General features: G+C 40.3%; 4 protein-coding genes across 6 annotated transcripts; 2 read left to right on the forward strand and 2 right to left on the reverse strand.

Annotated features, from left to right (window-relative positions):
• Positions 1–597: 597 nt before the first annotated feature.
• rccd1 (RCC1 domain containing 1) lies at positions 598–2,881 on the forward strand. The gene is made up of 8 exons (XM_085461447.1): positions 598–911; positions 1,005–1,220; positions 1,318–1,477; positions 1,592–1,713; positions 1,789–1,890; positions 1,979–2,149; positions 2,230–2,259; positions 2,374–2,881. Exons 1-8 carry the CDS (start codon positions 704–706, stop codon positions 2,553–2,555), a joined length of 1,191 nt encoding a protein of 396 aa, XP_085317573.1. The 5' UTR covers positions 598–703; the 3' UTR covers positions 2,556–2,881.
• Positions 2,658–4,833, reverse strand: cib1 (calcium and integrin binding 1 (calmyrin)). Its single transcript, XM_085461451.1, has 7 exons — positions 4,646–4,833; positions 3,912–3,946; positions 3,719–3,818; positions 3,398–3,551; positions 3,176–3,294; positions 2,964–3,052; positions 2,658–2,878 (listed from the first exon to the last, which is right to left on the reverse strand). Exons 1-7 carry the CDS (start codon positions 4,694–4,696, stop codon positions 2,857–2,859), a joined length of 570 nt encoding a protein of 189 aa, XP_085317577.1. The 5' UTR covers positions 4,697–4,833; the 3' UTR covers positions 2,658–2,856.
• A 1,936-nt stretch (positions 4,834–6,769) lies between these two features.
• On the reverse strand, positions 6,770–14,828 carry LOC146704354 (titin-like). Its single transcript, XM_085461445.1, has 4 exons — positions 14,687–14,828; positions 14,148–14,244; positions 7,432–13,698; positions 6,770–7,282 (listed from the first exon to the last, which is right to left on the reverse strand). Exons 1-4 carry the CDS (start codon positions 14,705–14,707, stop codon positions 7,248–7,250), a joined length of 6,420 nt encoding a protein of 2,139 aa, XP_085317571.1. The 5' UTR covers positions 14,708–14,828; the 3' UTR covers positions 6,770–7,247.
• Positions 8,069–19,046, forward strand: gdpgp1 (GDP-D-glucose phosphorylase 1). 3 transcript variants are annotated; one of them, XM_085461449.1, is made up of 3 exons: positions 8,069–8,324; positions 8,398–8,689; positions 17,674–19,046. In XM_085461449.1, exon 3 carries the CDS (start codon positions 17,682–17,684, stop codon positions 18,777–18,779), a length of 1,098 nt encoding a protein of 365 aa, XP_085317575.1. In that variant the 5' UTR covers positions 8,069–8,324; positions 8,398–8,689; positions 17,674–17,681; the 3' UTR covers positions 18,780–19,046. The 3 variants fall into 3 exon arrangements, with proteins under 3 accessions (XP_085317575.1, XP_085317576.1, XP_085317574.1); XM_085461450.1 differs by lacking the exons at positions 8,069–8,324; positions 8,398–8,689 and adding an exon at positions 14,966–15,766; XM_085461448.1 differs by lacking the exons at positions 8,069–8,324; positions 8,398–8,689 and adding an exon at positions 15,774–17,225.
• The last annotated feature ends 846 nt before the right edge of the window (positions 19,047–19,892 follow it).

The following is a 19,892-nucleotide window of genomic DNA, read 5'->3' on the forward strand; positions in this document are numbered from 1 at the left end:
AATCTCCGATGAGTCTGAATCTGTTGGGGGTTTTTTTTGAAAATATCGTGAATGAAATAACAGAAGAAAGGATTTTGAAACTGACATCATAGGTACATCTGCTAGGAGGATGAGGGGTGCCACTGACTGCTCTGAGAATTTTTATATTATTAAAATGGCCATTCTACAACTTTCCAAACTAAATAAGAAATGTGACACAAGTTGTCCTATCAAAGTTTGTGGCACACATTTTATAATTTATGGCAGGGGTTTCAAACTCAATTTAGTTTAGTGATCATGTACAGTCCAGCTGATCTGCTACGTAAGTGAGCCAGGCCACATAACAATCTGGATCAAAAAAGCCAACCCTTCCATGTCTGTACAACTTTTTATTGTACAACTGTTTATGCGCACGCACATTTCACACTTAGTGAGCCAGCTATTTATAAGACATTGTGAAAAGCCCGAGGTATATGCCTGATGCACAGCTTTTGTTCACAATAATCTCGGTGTAACGTGTAGTAACAGAGCAACCTTAAATACTGTCAATAAACATGAACTTGGTGTATGTCTCTTTAAAGACGATTTAAATGACATGCTCCTCCCTCGCCACTCGTCATCATCTCTCGCCGCTTGTGCTCCTGCTGTATTAAAAAAAAAAAAAAATAAGCGCAGTCGTAGGTTAGTTTTGCGAACAGCTTCTGTTGAGCTGCTCGGTGTTCAGATGCGCTGGTTTGGCTTCGGTTTCAACGCCTTTGGACAGATATGTGTCCAGGAAAAGTCAGGCAGAGGAGAAAGTAGCAGCGCGCCCCACCAAGTCAAAATAAGTCACCCAGCAGAGCTCAGCAGTCACGTGGATAGAAGTAGATGCTGCTTGAAGACAAGTCAGATCAGAGTGAGCTGGAGTCGAAGAGCATCTTTACATTTAGAGGGTGAGTGTATCAAAGACATCGCCTAAGTCCTGAGGATTAATACATCTATTGCTTTAGCTTAGCTCTTGTTTTGTTGTTTGTTGTTTCTGTCAGGAGACAGCTGCCTGAGCTTGGCAGGTTTTGGGGAATCGGTCTCCAGCGAGGACTGTGGTATTTCTAAAATAGAGAGCCGTGGTTGTAAGGATGTATTCATCAGTGAATCGCACTTGACCCTGGCCTTCCCAGACAGGATTGAGACCTGGGATCTGCAGAAGAGGGAGAAGAGTCCATCATGGAGCATGGATATAAAAACCGACGCAGAGGGCTCTGGTAATGTGTATGCTAATATCTTATCTGGCTAGACAGACATTAATAATGATGTATGAAATTACAGAGTCTCAATATTACTTTTTATTTATTTTTATAGATGTGAATTTGCCATTGGTCCCTGGAGGTTACATTGCCTTAAAGCCTCCCTTCTACTGCACCTTACCAGGACACCTGAAAGCCAGGAGCCTAGCACTGGGTGCAGAGCATGCTGTTCTTCTTACTGCCACTGGAGCAATGTACAGCTGGGGACTGGGCAGGTGGAGCCACTCACACATATGTCTTTGTTGAACATGTGAGAAGCAGCAGTTTCATGCATAAACAACAAATAAGCATAAGTAATCTTCCTATGCATGCATGTGTTTATGTAACAGCCATGGTCAGCTGGGGCATGGAGGGCTCACCTCTGAGGAGGAGCCCAGAGTAGTGGAGGCACTCTGGGGGATGCCCATGACCCATGTGGCTACAGGAGGCTGGCACTCAGCTTGCATTAGTGGTAAATGTCAAATAAAGATTTGGACAAGTTACAATCAGTTTGAAAAGGATTTGAAGAGGATCTTTTTGTTCTTAGATGGGGGTGACCTTTATGTGTGGGGCTGGAATGAGAGCGGCCAGCTTGGACTTCCTTCTCGAGGTCTGAGGACATCTCAGCAGAAAACTAGTCAACAAACAGGTCTGTCCTGAAATGTGCACTGCTTTAAAGAGTTCTATTGAAGAGGCAGTTTTTACATCCATTTTGAACCACTGACCTTATCAAACAGGAGAATTATGCTGTGATACCAGCACACCACCAGATGAAAAGCTAAAGGAGGAAGAGGAGCATGAAGATGTGTTCATATCAATCCAGGCGTTCCCCGCTCTGCTGGACGTCTCTTCATCATGTGAAATCCGAGCAGTAAGCTGTGGTTCCCGCCACACAGCTGCAGTAACAAGTAAGGAATCTCTTCTGACAGTTGTTTTACCGGGATGCACATTTTCTAGCAATCATCGTGTCACAATTTCTTATTTTCAGCCACTGGTGACCTCTACACTTGGGGATGGGGTGAGTTTTGGTTTTAGAAATGTGTTACATCTAAGTGAAATACTCAAAGCAGTATCATTCAAATCAAAGTGAACGCCAAGATTTTTGGCATCTTTGCCTTTATTACCTTTACAGGGGAATACGGCCAGCTTGGACACCAAACAGTAACTAGTTCGGATGAGCCGCAGCGTGTGGAGTTTTTCAGGGCTGAGCAGATGCGTGTGCTTGATGTGGTGTGCGGGACATGGAACACATTTGCTGCTGCTGTAAAGGAGGAAGTAGCTTGTGCTGAAAATAGCACAAAATGCACTTGTTAAGCACAGTGAACTTTGGACAACAGTTGTAAATTTCTCCTACAAACACAAAGAATTAACTAAGTTTCTTTGTTCATTTTTTTTCTCTATAAAAACTCAACTCAATACTTTTTGGTGAAACTTTTATTTTTTCTTCAAACAGATGTTTAAAAAGGGTTTATATTTGACAAATTACATAAAACAGTTAAGGCAGCAAAATCCACAGGTAAATATAATTTAAGGCAAGTAATTAAAATTGTTCTGATTTAAAATTATACACTAAAATTAAAAAGGTGCATGCATCTCCAAGGTCCACTGGAAGTCTTCAGAGCACAATCTTGAAGGAACTGTGGATAAATCAAATGAGAATCAATTGGACACTTATAAATGCAAATAATTATTGGTGTTTGGAGCAGCTGGATTTCTAGTTACCTGACAAAATCTGGTGACCTTGAAATGACGTGCTGAAACTCTGAGAGGTTCACAGTTCCGTCCTTGTCGATGTCTGACTCTTCAAGAATCTAAACAACACGCAGACATGGAAAAGAAAGACATTGTTAGGCTTACTGACACATCAGTATACCATCCCACACGCAGTTTATAACCACCCCTTACAACTATAAAGACAAACTCAGTAATCTCACGTTGCTGATGAGCTGCTTCATTTCCGTGGAGGAAAGTTTTGCATCGTTTGTCTCACCAGTTAAGCAGTTAACCAGCTTCTCCAGATCAGCACAGTCAAGGGTTCCATCATCATCAAAGTCTGAAAGCAGCAGACTGGTTAGCATTTCGTAGACTGACATATTTGTGTGCAAAAATAACTATATCACTTTTTATCAACGTTTTTTTTTTTTTTTTTTTTTTACCAAATATGCGGAATGCATAGTGGGATTTGATTTCCAGAGTAGCAGAGTCGCTGAAGGCACTCAGAAGATCCAGGAAGTCCTCAAAAGTGAGGCTTCCATCTTTTTGTTCAGAGGTTGAGAACACCTGGCAGATTCTTTCCTTGAAGGGGTTGGACTGTAACGGGAATGAGTACAAAGGTCAGAACAGATTACCAGCCACTGAAGCACTTCCTTCAGAGCATGAATTACAATATAATCCCATAAACATAGAAATCAAGCATTAACGCAAAAAACAAAACATAAAAACAATGTAATGCATATGCTTTGTTAAAATCTTTTCACCTTGAGCTCAGGCAGAGTAATAATCCTGCCTATTGGTACTCTGGCATCTATTTGTTCTTTTTCATGTTTCTCAAGCAGTTCTGTGAATCTCTTGTGAGCACTGCAAAAAAAGAGAAAAATATATCACACATTACAACAACCAGCAGAAGACAAAATTTTTTGTTAGTATGATGACTTGCAGCTTGTCACTTACAGAAGAATTTCTTGTTTTGTCAGGAAGGTCAGCTCCTAAAAATATATGTAGGGATTAGTCCTTTAAGAAGTTGAAGAGCTTCTTGTTCAAATAAACAGGCATCTTCTTAATTTAACAAGAAAAATAAAAGCATATAAAAAGTGATACATTAAACAATAATAAACAGTTTTCAAACTGAGCTTTGAATGAACAACAAAACAAAGACAAGACAGCCCGGACCCACTCAGTGCGTACCTGATTTTAATTACTGAAGTTGTTCAAACAGGAGATAAAAGGATAACACATATATTTATGAATACATTTTCTCTGAGTTTAGTAACAATAAGCGCTTCTTTCTTCTTCCAAAACAAAGGCAAAGTAAATGTAAGCATCAGTGCAAAGACAACAATCACTTATTAACATAAATTTGTAACTTTTACCCTCAAACGGATGTTTTTAAAGAGTCTGAGCAACAGTATTGGTTGTTATTAGGCTAGTGACCGTAACTTGTTTTTAATAGTATTTCCGCAGACGTTACATATAATCAATACGAATTACATCAACTACAAATGTAAATAATACTGGTTATTTGAGCACCAGGACGCTTATCATTTTATTTCTCCTTTGAAACGTCAGGCTAACAAAGCTATTACGCTCTTCCTTTAACGTTATTACAGGGCGTAAAAAACACTTCCACTCGTCCATTAAGAAAATAGGTAAAGTTTGCCTGTGGAGACTTTGCTTTCGGGACTTACCTGATATTCTGAGAGCGACTCTTTCGAAAGTTGACTCGCCGTAGTTCCCATGTCGAAGTTTTCAACTTCAAATTGTACTTTGCCGTAGTTAACAGTAACCCGCAAAACTACTGAACGGCTAATGTTTTCTGCTTCGCTTACTTCCGGTTTCTGACTAGAAGCGTCCTCCCCTTGTCGGGTGTAACGTAGCGGTTTCTATAGTGACGTATATGCAAAACCTTAAAAAAAGTGGCCTTTTTTTCTTTGGAAAGTTTAAAAAAGGAAAAACTCAGTTTGGTTCCTGTTCACAATTTTGTCATCATTACTTGATTTTCGTTGAGATAACAAAATAAAAGAGGAGACCGACTGGAAGTGGGTAAAGGTCGTTGATATAAATAAGGATACTAAAAACACTTTTATAAGTAAGACGTGAGCAGTGAAATGTACTCAAGTACAAGGAGTAGCTTTTATTTTCGTAGCATAAAAATAAAGCCCTGCGAGTCCTATTATTGTGGGGTCTCTAGTGATAGAATCACTAGTATCACAGTAGATTGTATCACTCTAACCAGTCCAACCCAGTTCCACATATTACCAAAGAAGACAAAATAATGTTTCCTTTCTTTATTTGTATAACTACGGTTATTCTTGACTTTCATAATCCATTAAATTACACAGCATCTTTTTCTGAAAAAACAACAACACACCCTCTAATACTATCACTGATCTGCAACCCAATTAATTATACTTGCAACCCCATAATCATAAATACAAAACAAACATTACAAACATATGTTAAAACATATAAAATATTATTGCACAACATTTCTATGGTCCTGAGTATTTACTGGACACATTTATGTCATAATCTAAAAATAATAGTAATCCATTCAATCCTATTGTATTATTTAAAAATAATAATACTAAATTGTTTCCTTAGCTCACAAAGGCTTAATTCTCTTTGTAGTTGTTTAAATTATTACTTTAAAAGTGTATTTAAGCAAAGATATCAAAAAGATTAATTTGCAAAAAACATCACTATTTATTTTCAGTAGATTTAGAAAGTTGCTTAAATTAATATAAACCAAGACTTATCTGAAACTGAATGAGTATTCAGTATGAGGGTGACTACTACTATCTTCTCACAGTCCAAAGACATGCAGCATCAGTGGGGTTAGGTTAATTGATGATCTTTAAAGTAATAGTGTGTAAAATCTCACCACTAGATGTCTGTAGATTGCAGTCAAATGAATTCTGTTTTCTTACCCCTCCCAATCCAAGTGCATAATTGTAACTATGGTGGCTGCTATAATATGACAAACTTGTTTTAGTCAACCAATGGAGATCAGAAACTTAAAACTTAGACTGTACCATAATTTTAGTTTATAGTCGACTGTTGTTGTTTAGCTGGCTTATTGTCATCTGTCTGGACACAACAGGATTGCATGTCAAATCTGCTGACAAGAAGAAATTGTGACAATATGGTAAATGGTAAATGGCCTGTATTTGTATAGCGCTTTTCTAGTCCCTAAGGACCCCAAAGCGCTTTACACAACCTGTCATCCACCCATTCACACACACATTCACACACATATCAGAAATAAATAAGCACATTTATCCATGTTTTCATGTGTTTTCAGTTCAGGAGATGGGGCTTGAGGATGCTTATTCTGTTGTCTCTTTTCTTTGTGTTCTTGCTTCTTTGGTGAAGGGGACCCCCTCTCAGATGATAAAACATAGATACTTCATATCTTGAATCTGAATTTACCTCCATGTTTTCTTCTCCTCCATCTTTGGTGTATAACCTGACCTGGACAAATCTACTTTTTTCACGTTTTTTTTAAATTTGTTTTTTGTATTTTTAATACAGAACGGAATTTTTTTTAATGTGTCAGTTCTTATTTAACCATTCCTAAACTCCTCCAGAAATAGTAAAATAAAAAGCAAACATAGATGTAGAACTATGGTTTTGAGATTAAAAGTGTTCTTGCTGGTTTTCCTACCTCCTATAAAGTAATATTGTCTTGTCTTTTGTCAGCATAAATAACATAGGTAAGAGAATTTTTATAAAGTCAACCCAAAGCATACATATATGTTTGTCCGACATGTTCAGAAAGAAAAAAAAAAAGAAGAAATCTTTGGCATAAATATGATGTACATGTTTAATCAGGTTACTTCCCTAAATAAAAGACAGAAAAGTACAGGGACATGAGACTAACTTGTCAACTCGTTATACTCTGACTCTCATGTCAGGCAAAAGACCAAAACATATCTGCATGTGTTTTATCCCAGCAGGGATAACCTTAAGCAATACAGAATTCCAGAGTCTCTGAATTTTTGTGTGCTGCCTGAAACTGTTTTCCTTTACATAAATAAAGACATTTGAACCATAAAGTTAGAAACTGATACATCATAATTCCTCAGAATGGTTGTTCACCAGCACGAGCTATTAATAACAACTTTTTTTTATTGCCTTCGTTTTACAAAATATGTTTTGATTTGAACTCAATCGACAAAGAACATCTTAAAACAAAATTGAATGTATTCTATTTTTATAAAAAAAACAAAAAAAACCCCGATGAATATCTCCAAATTTCAGGAGATGATTATCTTAACGTGGGGCAAGCTAGGCTCCTGGATTTGTCTCCCAGTCTGTTGTATCTAAAGCAAAAACAGAGGTAAAACAGCATGTAAAAGTGTGCAAGTGAGGTTTTAACATGGATTTTTGTGAAAGAATTCTTGTAAATGGTAAATGGCCTGTATTTATATAGCGCTTTGTAGCTGATGGTGTGTTTAATCTTAAGTGTTACCTGTCATTTTTGTTCCCTCTCTGGTCTCAGCTGGAACCCCAATCCCGTACTCATTTTCTCCTGTGACTCTAAAGAAATAGATTCCTCCCTCCTCCAGGTCGGACACCTTGTAAGACAATCGGCGACACTTGTCAGTAAGTCTTATCCATCCCGTTCTGCTGATGTCTCGTATGTCTACAAGGTAGTTCTTCACGGGAGACCCTCCCTCATTCTCAGGAATGTCCCAGGTAACAGTGGCAGAGTTCTTAGTCACATCTTTAACTATTATATGAGCCGGGGGACCAGGTGAATCTAAAACCCTCACATTTAGGGTCAAAGAGGCAGATCCAGCAGCATTTTGCAGTTTGACAGTATATTTGCCAGAGTCATCACGTGTTGCTCGTTCCACTGTGATAGAGGTGGCAGAGCTCGTGGTGTTGATCATTCCTCTGACTCGCAGATCAACATCTGCTTTCTCCCATGACACACTGGGAACAGGTTTGCCTGTGAAAGGCACCGTCAATGTGAAGGAGCTGCCACATTTAACAGGCAGAGTCTTTCTCATCTCAGGGTTAATGTGAATCTCAGGCTTCTCCTCTCGCTCTGTAGCTACTTCGGGGTCTGTTTCTGGGCTAGGCTCACTAATACCAACTTTATTTATGGATCTGACAGTAAAAACATATGCTGTCCCCGATGTGAGTCCCTTTACTGTAAACTCTGTCCTATCTGTGTTCTGAACAGCAACAGTCCAGTCTTCTTCTGTTGATTTTCTGAATTCAACTTTGTACCCTGTAACTGCCGCTCCACCGTCAAACACCGGTTTGTTCCATGACAGAGTGATTGAAGATCTGGATGAATCAATTATAGTGGGCTTTACTGGAGGGGAAGGAAGAAACTTTGGATCCTCTGCCAAGGTGAGTGGGCATGGCAAACTTGGTTCACTTAGCCCAGCAGCATTCTCAGCAAAGACTCTGAATTCATACTCAGATCCCGGATGCAGACCAGAGGCTTTGACTCGTAGGTCATAGACTGGCTTCTTATTGACCCGGACCCAACGGATGCCCTGCTTCTCCCTTTTCTCTACAATGTAACCGCTGATGCGGCTGCCACCATCAGAGGCGGGCGTCTTCCAGCAAATAGTCATCGCTTCATTGGTTGCACTTGTGACCTCAACATCTGTTGGAGCAGATGGGATGGTAAAAGGATCCATGGCCTTGACTGGGTCACTTTCCAAAGTCTCACCCTCACCATATTTATTGACTGCCCTCACCCTAAACAGGTATTCGTTTCCTTTGAGAAGTTTGGTTATCTTGCAAGTAGTTGACATCATGTCACCATACACAAGGGTCCAGGCAACACGGCTGGTTTCACATTTCTCAACAATGTAGTACATGATCTCCGCCCCACCAGTCTCATGAGGAGTTCCCCATGAGAGGGTGCACTTTTCTGCTGAAAGTCCAGAAACTTCAAGGGGTCCAGCAGGTGGACCAGGTCTGTCTAGTACTTTGCAGGTGATAGCCTTAGATGTGGTGCCCCCTGTATTCTGGAGAGTAAGAGTATACTGCCCAGAGTCTTTCCTAACACTTTCTCTGATAAGCAGAGAGGTATGCATTTTTGTTGCGGTTATTTCAACTCGTCCTGTGGTGCCAATATTTCTACCATTCTTCAGCCAAAACACTGTAGGGTTGGGGCGGCCTGAGATGACAGCTTCTATTCTTAGGAGGTCTCCTGCTTTGACAACCACTACCTGTCGAAATTTGTCTTCCAAGATAATTTTGGGTGGCTCTACATTGTGCTGTGCTGTGACAGGTCCGGTTGTTTCAGAGGGTGGACTGAAGAGCTCCGCTGCATTCTTTGCAATAACACGAAAGTTGTACTGTTCACCCTCTGTAAGGCCAGTCACTTCAAAGAAGGTGTCCAATAAGTTTGTGAAGTTACACTTAAGCCAGCAACTATCGGGCAGTTCTTTGCGCTCAACAATGTAACCAGTTATTTTAGCGCCACCATCATATTCTGGCTTGTCCCACGAGAGAGTTACTGAAGTGTTAGTTATATTGGTGACAGTGAGGTTGCCTGGGGGGTCACACTGGTCTCTAGCTGCTACAGGATCAGATGGCTTGCTACAGGGTCCAACACCTGCCATATTCTCTGCACACACCCGGAACTCATATATAAGACCCTCCTCAACACTTGTCACCTTATACTGGTTTTCCGTCACTGGGCTTTTGTTCAATTTTTTCCACAGAATACTGCTTTGATCTTTGCATTCAATATGGTACCCAATAATAGGGCTGCCGCCATCACTCTCCGGTTTGCTCCAAGCAATGACCATAACAGACTTTGAGGCCTGCACAACATGAAGATTGGGTGGTGAGCCAGGTGGCTTGAAGGGATACTGAGCAACAACAGGCTCTGACTCAGTGAATTGGCTCTTTCCATAGCGATTCTCTGTAGCAACACGAAACTGGTATTCAGTGCCTTGTGTCAGACGGGAAATTTTGATTGATGTTCTTGCAACTGTAGCTGATACACTCTGCCATAATGTACTGCCTGTATCTCTTTTCTCAACAACATAATTAGTGATTTGACATCCACCAGTGTAATGTGGAGGCTGCCATGACAGAGACACAAAGTCAGCACTGACACCATCAACACTGAGGTCTGCTGGAGGACCAGGCCTTTCAAAAACATTAACAAATATTTGAGCAGAGGTGGTTCCAATGGAGTTGTTCAGGGTCACCTCATAAACACCAACATCTATCCTGGTTGCATCTTTGATAATGATCTGAGATGACGTGTCAGATGTGCTCACATTTACTCTGCTTGTCTCTTTCAGTGCATTGCCGTCTTTTTTCCAGGTTGCTGTTGGTGGTGGTACCCCTTTAAATGGAACATCGATCTTTAAATCATTTCCTGCCTTCACACTGAATGTGTTGGACAGCAGACTGATCATAGGCTCAGTACTGGTATCCTTTACTATCACAGGTGCCAGCAGGCATTTTGGCTCACTCTTTCCCTTCTCATTCACTGCACACACTCTAAAGAAGTACTCTTTTCCTTTTGTCAGGCCATCAATAATTGCATCAAGCGCTTTACTCTCTGAACATTTTGTCCATGTGTCATCTCCCTTAGCTTGCATTTCTACAATATAACATGTGATTTTGCTTCCTCCATCATGGGCTGGCTTTTCCCAAGAGAGTCTTGCACTACTGCATGTGACATCGTTGAGTGTGATCTTGCCAGGAGGCAGGGGCACCTCAGAGACTTTAATAGCTTCCGTGGTTTCTGCTGGCAGCCCAGTGCCAAACTCATTCACAGCCAGGACACGAAAATAATAGAAGCATCCTTCCTGTAAATTGTCGATCTTATATGAATTCCTCATGCAGTTGCTAAAGACGCTTGTGAATGCTTTTCTAGTCTCCTCTCGCTTCTCTACAATGTAGTGCGAAATCTTTGCTCCTCCATCAATCAAAGGTGGCTCCCAAGAGATGGACACAGAATCCTTCTTTACATCTTTAACCTCCAAGTTTGTTGGTGCACTGGGAGAGTCCAGAACTTTTACATTGATGAATGCTGACTTGGAGCCACAGCAGTTCGAAGCCGTCAACACATACTTCCCAGTATCATTTCTGTTGACATTTTCAATGAGTAGCACAGTATAGGAGCTTGTTACCTCGATCTGAGCACGCTCACTGAGGGTGTCACCTTCCTTTGACCATTTAACCTCAGGCTCTGGCCTTCCTCTGATGGTAACAAAGAGATGTAAAGTGGAACAGACTCGAACGCTGACAATCTTCCTCAAGGCAGCGTCCAGCTCAATCTCTGGTGCCTCTACTTTTTCGGCTGCAACCACAGACCCAGGTAGATCCACATGGTCTCCGACTCCAGCAGCATTTATGGCGCGAATACGAAAATTGTACTCTGCATTTTCTCTCAGTCTTTTCACAGTGTAATTTGTGTCCTCTACACCTGCGCTTGGTGTGCATGTAATCCACTCATCATCTGTTGCTTCTTTCATCTCTACTACATATCCACTGATGGTGGCTCCTCCATCATAGATTGGTTTTGACCAAGTCAGAGACACAGTACTGCTAGAATAGTCTGTCATTTTGGGGTTGGTTGGTGGACCAGGTGGGTAAGTAGCTTCACATACTTTTATATATTCACTTGGATCACTGGGAGCACCCACACCAGCTGCGTTTTCTGCAAGTATTCTAAACTGGTAGTAATGCCCCTCTGTGAGCCCAGTACATCGGAAACGCAAATCATTTAGTCTTCTCTTGTTGCATTTAGTCCACCTGACACCCTCTTTGTCAAGTTTCTCCACAATGAAGCCATCAATCTCTGAACCTCCATCAGTCTCAGGCCTTTCCCATGTTAATGTTACAGAGTCACCGGTCACAGCTGTAGCTATAGGTGTAGAAGGTGCACTTGGTGGTGTGAAAGGATTTTGTGCAATTAAGGGGTCTGATTCCAAAAATTCACCAACACCATATTTGTTCACGGCAGCAATTCTGAATACATATTCTTTGCCAGGTACCAGTTTTGTTACTTTGTAACTGAGAGCTTCAACATGAGCTTCAACTCCTGTCCATGTAACACGACTGGTCTCCCTTTTTTCAATGATGTAATGAGAAACAGTTGCACCTCCATCATTTAAGGGGGGATTCCAGTGAAGACTGCATTTCTCTGCACTGATAACTTTTACCTTCAGTTGTCCATCAGGAGGACCAGGTCTATCCAGGACCTTCAAATTTACTGGGACAGAAGTAGTTCCACCAGTGTTAGTGAGGCTTAAGAGAAAGTGTCCCCCATCTGCTCGTGTACAGTCCCTGATAGTCAGGGTTGTATGTGTGAGAGTGGTTTTGATCTCCATTCTTGGTGTGACTTTGTCGATTTCTCTTCCTTCTTTCAACCATGTTACTGCTGGAAGAGGCTTTCCAAAGTAATCAGCTTCAATGACGAATGTCTCTCCAGCCTGAACAACTGTAGTACTCTTGAACTTGGGATCAACTGATGCTGTGGGTCCTTCAATAACATCCTGTGCAATGATGGTTACACATTCTGAAGGTGGACTCCAAACACCAGCCCCATTCTTAGCAGTTACTCTAAATTCATAACTTTGTCCTCCTGTCAGACATGTGACTGTGAACTGATTCTCAATAACATTTGTAAAGTTTGCCTTCATCCACCTGCCATCTGGGAGCTCCTTTTTTTCTACTACATAGCCTGTAATACTGCTTCCACCATCATATTTGGGCTTTGCCCACTGGAGTGTAATGTTCTCTCTCGTAATGACAACGGCTTCAGGTTTACCAGGTGGATCACAGGGGTCTCTTGCCACATAGCATTCTGATATCCTGCTAGATGGGCTGAGCCCTGCAATATTTTCAGCAAAGGCTCTGAATTCATACTCAATACCTTCTTCAAGCCCACTTGTTTTGAAGCGAACATCCGGTATAACAAATTTGTTAAGTTTGGTCCATAAAATGCTGTTCTTTTCTTTGCGTTCAAGGTGATAGCCAATGACAGGACTGCCTCCATCTCTGACTGGAGGCTCCCATTCAACCACCATGCTGTACTTTGTAACAGTGGAAACAAAGGGGGTGCCCGGGGCAGCAGGAACACTGAATGGATATTGTGCAACTACAATGGGTGATGTGATTGCAGTACTTTTTCCATATCTATTTTCTGCAAACACTCTGAATTGGTATTCACTTCCTGTCTTCAACTTGGTAACTTTGATTGTGGTTCTTACTGTAGTTGCAGAAACAGTCTGCCACTCCATACTTGTAGATTCCCGTTTCTCCACTACATAGTTGTCTAGTTGACAGCCTCCTGTGTATTCAGGTGGCTCCCAAGAGATGGTAACATAGTCTGAACTGACTTCATCAATCGTGACAGGTCCCGTGGGAGGGTCTGGCTTTTCAAGAACAACCACGGTGATTTCCCCTGTATATTTTCCAGCACTGTTGGCTGCAGTGACAGAGTACTGACCAGAGTGCTCCCTGATAGCATGTCTGATATGAAGGACTGTTAATGACGGTGTGGTTGAAATCTCTAGCCTTGATGTTTCTTTTACTCCCTGGCCATCTTTTTTCCATTCAACTTTTGGTGCTGGGTTCCCCAAGACTGGGACCTCTACTTTTAACTCTTCACCATTCTTGACAGTGAATGTTGTAAAAGTAATCTGGAGTTTTGGCTTAATAGCATTTTCCTTATCTGTGATGGGGGTGGGTTGGACATTTGGGCTGATTTCTCCATTTTCTGCAGCAGAAGAAGGCTGGCCTGTAGTGCAGAATAACAAGCTATAATTACAATTTATATATATATATATATATATGACTGGAAATGACATAGGTATCTCCTAAAAGATAATAAGACGATGTACAAGAGGCATCATTGGCATATTTCTCAGCTTTTATGTACAATTTGTATTGTACATTGAAGAAATGACAAAAATATATGTGTGAGGATTTTCTAAAACTAATCTACTGCTTTTACACTGTTAAAAACGAACACTGCTAGTTATTTAAGCTTATCTAAGGCATTTTAATCAACATATGAAACAAACTGATCTTGGGAGAAGCATCCTTCTTTTATTTACTTCAATACATAGACATGTTAATGGAATTTATTATTAATAATTTGTTGAACATTTTCTAACTTAACTTTATAACAAAGTACGAATACATGCAATCTATGCACCGCAGAGACAGGATGAATGTGCAACATACCTTCAACAATAACAGTGGAGGGTGACTGGGAAACCTCAGTATCCCGTGTCATGTTTATATTTAGAACGTGAGCTTCATCTTCTGCTTTCTTTCCTATCTACAAGAGAGAGGGGTAACTTTTAATGTTAGTGAAAATGAGATTAAATATATACATTTAAATAGGAAAATACATTTTACCTTGTTCCAAGATTATAATATTGATTTGGTTATTTGGTGGCTTAAAGTCTGTATTAAATTTGTTAAAGAAAGCCCTCTGAGTGAGTTTTAAACAAGAATAGAAAGTAGGCTATCTTGCTGAGTGAGATGTGTGTAACCGAAACACTTGAAGGTGTTAAAAATAACTACAGACATGGCCAACCAGACTGCCAACTGCTCTGACGAACACATTAAAGCTGTATTATTATTTAAGTCTTAAGGCTCCCATTTAACATGCAAACAACAACATGCACAGAAAAAAACAACTCAACTAAAAGGACATTTGAAGATCCCTAAATGCTTTCTGTACTATATTACAAAGACGTTTAAGATGACTTTCTTACCTCATTCTTGTTTTCTTCCATTGTTTCTCTTAGTTAAACTGAAAATTTAGATCCCTTGTTAATCAGTTTGTTGGTAAAGATGCCCAAAGTGCTGTGAGCCCCAAACGTTTAGGACACAGATACACAACTCTGCCAATCACTGCCTGCTTTATCTGCAAAAGCATTCAGTGACTAAAATAAGCATGGCGGTGGATTGGCCAGCTGCTCATTCTTTCAAAATTAGTTTAGCCTGCATGGCTCAGCTAGAGATAAATGGAAAACGTCTCATCACTTAAATATTGTCCACGTACCATTCCTGTTATAAGAGGGTTTTCCCTGTAACTTCATATTTAGGTATTAATACACACCTACAGGCAGGCAAAGAAAAGCTTAATAATCTTATTTTACTGACCTTTTCAATGTTCGTGACTGATAAATATTGTGGGTGTTTGACACTTTTTTTGGCTTCAGCTAAGATTTTTGTTGGATTAGAAATGAGTACAGTTCAGTTTGAACAGTTTGGAGACAAATTTAGAGAAGCAAGGCTGACATAGTTTGGAAATGTGTAGAGGAGGGTTGTACTGGACAAAGGATATTGAATATGGAGCTTCCAGGCAGGAGGAGAAAAGAAAGACCAGAGGGGAGGTACATATATGTAGTCAAACAGCACATAGGGCTGGTATGACAGAATATGATTCTAGAGATAGAATGAGATGGAAGCAGGTGATCTGCTATACCGACCACAAAGGGAGCAGCCAAAAAAGAAGTATAAAAAGGAAGAGGAAGCTTTAAACTTGGGTGTGCCAGGGAAAGTTTTAGATCCATTCTATTAAAGGTGTAGTGTGTAGAATATCACCACTAGATGTCAATAGATTGCAGATTGCAATCAACTGAGTTCTGTCTTCTTAACCATCCCAATTTAAGTGCATAATCCTAGCTATGGTGGCTGCTGTAGTGAGTGTAGGCTGTCAGTCCACTGTTTACCTTAGCTGTAAATATATGTCCATATCTATTTACTCTGGAGGAGGCTGTAAAACTGAAAGCTGATGTGAGCTGATGAGTCAGTGAAGCTCACTTCTGCCTGATGACAGCATTGCTGAGGTGAGTTGCTTAGGATATCCTGAACTTCCTGTCGGTAAGTGCTGCAGTTTTTTGCTGTTGATAGCTGCCGTCAACTGGCGTTATTGAAACTTTCTTTGAAGTGGATCTAACATTGTTGGACTCAAACACACAGCAAATAAACTCTAGTATGATGTGAAAATGTAATCAAACTGTTTAATAGAGGGAAAGAATTATTTTTTGGACACCTGAACCTAAAATTATCTGGCATAATGTTGGGTCATCATAACCAGCTGGTTGTTTAGCTGGCTCGTTGTTAGCTGTCCAGAGATGGGACAGTCGTACGTATGATCTGGTGACAATAAGAAATTGGGACAATATTAGGACTAAACAAGCATGTTTTCATGTATTAGAGGGATGACTTCAGTTTCGGAGATGAAGCTGGAGATGAGAAGGAACTGGTTGAGGTGGAAATGTGGAAGGAGGCATAGGAGTGGTGGAGGAGGAGGCAGATGAATGGGTTAACCTTATATGTGGCTGGTCTCTAACCACATACATAAAATTTGATTAGGCAGAATTGTGATGTCCATCTTGACCAAGAGGGCGGGCCATATACAAATAGCATAAACAAAAAAATAACATCAAATGTGTTTTTAAAAAAAAGTCAAATTGAGTCAACCCCTTAAAGGAGTGCCAAAGGCTTTAGCAAATAAATATGTTTTATAAACAGTTGTAAACTCGGGGCAGATCATTCCACAGTGATCTGCCAGTCCAAAGACATGCAGTTAATGGGGTAAGGTTAGTTGATAATTCTAGATTGCCCTCTGATCTGAATGTGAGTGTGGATGGTTGTCTGTCTCTATGTGTTAGTACCGTGGCTCTCGCCCTATGGTAGCTGGGATACAATTGGTAACAGAGAATGGAGAATATAAAAAAATGCACCGTTGATAGCTGAAGAAATCTATTTTTGTTGTTCTTTATAAAAACAAAAAATTGAATAGCCTATATTCACTGTTCCTTTAAATGAACAAGAGACACCTTGAGAAAAGGGTTTGTTAAACTTCATGCATTTTTTAGTATGTTTTCCATTTGGGCATAAAATCCACAGCTATTTCTTTTCGGTAATGCAAAAATCACTTTGTCAGTAGTCTAAAAATACATTACAGTGGTACTAGCATAAAAATACAAATGTTAATACTATTATTTTAATGCTATATTAATATACTAAACTAACTAAACTAATTTGAAATGAGCGCTTTAGGTCTATGATTAGCTTCACAGAATCTTTTATTCTGAAACAAGGAGCCGGAAATGCACTAATACACACCAGCGAAGAAGAGCACGAAGCTAGCTTGCCAAGCTAACCGGTTGTAGACATCTGATTGAAGATGTAAACATGTATAAACCTTTCGATTGAATGGGAAAAATATTTAACCGTGTTGTTAACAGGCGTTTTAGCTGCTGTCGGTTTGTGATTTGACACGGTGTCAAATGTGAAGAGGTAAGGTCACTGTAAAATTCAATTCAATCATGCATGAATCATTAAAAGCCGTCCATTGAATGAAGTAAAATTGCTCTGTGAGGTGAATAGCAGGCTATACTGCCTCAGACACTAGTTTGATACCAGTGCACTGTCTGATAATAAAGCTGGAACTTTGTTCAAACTTTCCGCATGAAAATTACTTAATTAAGCCTCTGAGAACTGAATTTTTTGAAAGTTATACAATCACTTGTTTTAGCATCCAGATGTTAATGTTTTTTCTAGTTTTCTTGTGTAACTATAGGTATTTCTATAGGTTTTTTGTTGGCATTGCCGGTGAAACAAACGTTATTTGCCAAATTATTGATATGACGTAAACTAAACATGCATACACGTGTCTGCCTGACCTAAATGACCGACCTCAGTGACTGTTATCAAATGTAATTCCTCTTGTTTCACTCATCAACAGATTCCAACATGTCCATCCAGTTTGTGTATAGCCATCAGCACTTCGTCACTGATGTGTATCGGATCAGTGGAAACAATTCCGCTAAAAACTCTGCATCAACAAAGTTTGACACCGCCATCCAAGGCGGCTGGGCAGACAGGATGGCACGGGGCATATTTCGCTACCATCTGGGGGATTTAAAAACGCGGGTCCTGCTGGGTTCTCATGGCTACGTGGCTCAGCTGAATATCCAAAGAGGAATAGAGAGAAGAAAGCCACAGGAGATCATGAGCATTAAGCAGGAGTTTAATGCCAAGCAGTTTAACTTTAACAAAATTAAACACGATGAAATCATATTTGAGATGATAAAGGACAAAAAAGGAGGTTCACCTTTGACTAACAATGCAGAGTGTCCTCAACCCCAGAAGATGGTTGTGTTGGTCAATGTTAGCCCTCTAGAGTTTGGACATTGTCTCTTTGTCCCAGATCCTGCTCACTGTCGCCCACAGATCCTGACAAAGTTTGCAATCCATGTCGGCATTGAAGCTGTGCTTCTGAGCTCTGATCCCGGTTTCCGTGTGGGGTTCAACAGTCTGGGAGCATTTGCATCTGTCAATCATTTACACCTCCATGGATATTACCTAGACCATCCCCTCAAGATAGAGTCTAAGCCAGTTAAACCTTTATGTCCTGAAAAGGGATTTTATCGAATTTTGGATTTCCCGGCAGGCTTTTTGTTTTATGCAGAATCAGAGGAGGTGGAGAAAGTGGCCCAAACTATCTGTGAAGTCACAGATTTTCTTGTGAATGATAATATTGCTCATAACCTCTTTTTGACTAGAGGAAGCCCGCCGTGTGTTCAAACGCAAGGTGAAAAGGATTTCTGTTCAAGAAAAGGTGTTCGCGTTGCTGTGTGGCCCAGAATATCCTGCTTCGGTGCCAAAGAGGAGTCTGCCTTTAATGTTGCTCTATGTGAACTGGCTGGACATTTACCCTTTAAGAGCAAAAAGGACTTTGAGCGCATGACAGAGAAAGATGTCGTTGATGTAATCCAGAGCTATCTTTTGCCTGAAGATGAGTTTCATCAGCTGGAACAGCAGCTTACTGAACATTTATTGTGTTCATAATGTGCGGTCATTTTCATCAACTTACAGCTGGGCTGGAAGGGTCTTAGACTTTTGATGACATAAATGGATGAATCTGGCCTCTGGATTTTGAATTAAATTGTAAAAACTGCAATACTGTACTGAATGTGTGTCAGAATCTTCCCTGTACAATGAAAGAGATTACACATGTTGAGATTTATGATATTTACAAGATAAAATGTGCTTTAATTGGTTAATGAATGTGTTTTAGCAAAACTGATATCAAATCAAATGTGACTAAAGAATGGAGTTTTGTGTCTGTCTGTTTAATGAATTGCTGTTCTTAGCCAAGTTTAATCGGGTCAGGAGAAGCTCGGGTGTGGTGGCACAGAGCGATTGTGAATGCTATTTGTTACATGTGAGCATTTTATGTTTGGTGTAAAAGGAGCATGGTGATAGGATACATTTTTCCAAGCAAAGTATATAATAACAATAAGTGTCATTGGGTACAAAAGGTTTTGCATTGGTTCAATAGAAAGGAGCACATTACTGAGAATTAAGGGCTGTAAGTTCTGTGGAAATCAGGCATAGGGGCATTTTGAGATTTGGACATAATATTCTTGACATACTATATTCTTGTCTATTTGTAGTGAAAAGATGATCGTGCCTTATGTAAAAGCCAGCAGCTTGAAGGATGCATTTTGTCCTTGTGTTTTGGATACTGGGTATTTTCCACAGCTGTTATCCCAACACGTTCTCAATGTGACAAATCGTCAGCATGTTACGCTTTCAGTCACCCAACGCGTTCCTATGTCATTTAATGTTATTGGTAACATTACCTAAATAACTGTCACCTGACAGTTATCCTGGCTCCACCATAAATAAAACTGCACAACAAGCCCAAAGTTAGTTCACAGCTATTGTCAAATAACAACACTACATCGGGCATTATGAGTTTCAAAAACTCACTTCAGAAAGCCTGACAGTGGTTCTCAGATAAACATCAATGCTAGACATAATCTCTGAAGAGCAAATCATTTGCTAGAACGACATCACCAAGGTAGCAGCAGTAGCGAGAGGAGCTGTCTGCTCACCTGTTGTAATGAGGCTCCTCACTGGGGATCACTCAGTAGCACATTAATCTGTATGCTTGGC

The sequence above is a fragment of the Copadichromis virginalis genome, linkage group LG7 (assembly GCF_057382275.1).
Source record: "Copadichromis virginalis isolate Kocher_CV1m ecotype Utaka linkage group LG7, C_Virginalis_male_GT1.1, whole genome shotgun sequence".
NCBI classification, from domain to species: Eukaryota; Metazoa; Chordata; class Actinopteri; order Cichliformes; family Cichlidae; genus Copadichromis; species Copadichromis virginalis.

Bases quoted from the DNA above. Each gene is read 5' to 3' on its own strand.
- rccd1 (XM_085461447.1), top strand. From the start codon at position 704: ATGCGCTGGTTTGGCTTCGGTTTCAACGCCTTTGGACAGATATGTGTC. The intron at 1,221-1,317 runs GTAATGTGTATG...TTATTTTTATAG, and splicing joins AACCGACGCAGAGGGCTCTG to ATGTGAATTTGCCATTGGTC. The intron at 1,478-1,591 runs GTGGAGCCACTC...TTTATGTAACAG, and splicing joins TACAGCTGGGGACTGGGCAG to CCATGGTCAGCTGGGGCATG.
- cib1 (XM_085461451.1), bottom strand. From the start codon at position 4,696: ATGGGAACTACGGCGAGTCAACTTTCGAAAGAGTCGCTCTCAGAATAT. The intron at 3,295-3,397 runs GTAAAAAAAAAA...TGCTGCTTTCAG, and splicing joins CTATGCATTCCGCATATTTG to ACTTTGATGATGATGGAACC. The intron at 3,053-3,175 runs GTGAGATTACTG...CGTGTTGTTTAG, and splicing joins TGAAGCAGCTCATCAGCAAC to ATTCTTGAAGAGTCAGACAT.
- LOC146704354 (XM_085461445.1), bottom strand. From the start codon at position 14,707: ATGGAAGAAAACAAGAATGAG. The intron at 14,245-14,686 runs GTAAGAAAGTCA...TCTCTCTTGTAG, and splicing joins TGGAAGAAAACAAGAATGAG to ATAGGAAAGAAAGCAGAAGA. The intron at 13,699-14,147 runs GTATGTTGCACA...TCTGCACTACAG, and splicing joins CTCCACTGTTATTGTTGAAG to GCCAGCCTTCTTCTGCTGCA.
- gdpgp1 (XM_085461449.1), top strand. From the start codon at position 17,682: ATGTCCATCCAGTTTGTGTATAGCCATCAGCACTTCGTCACTGATGTG.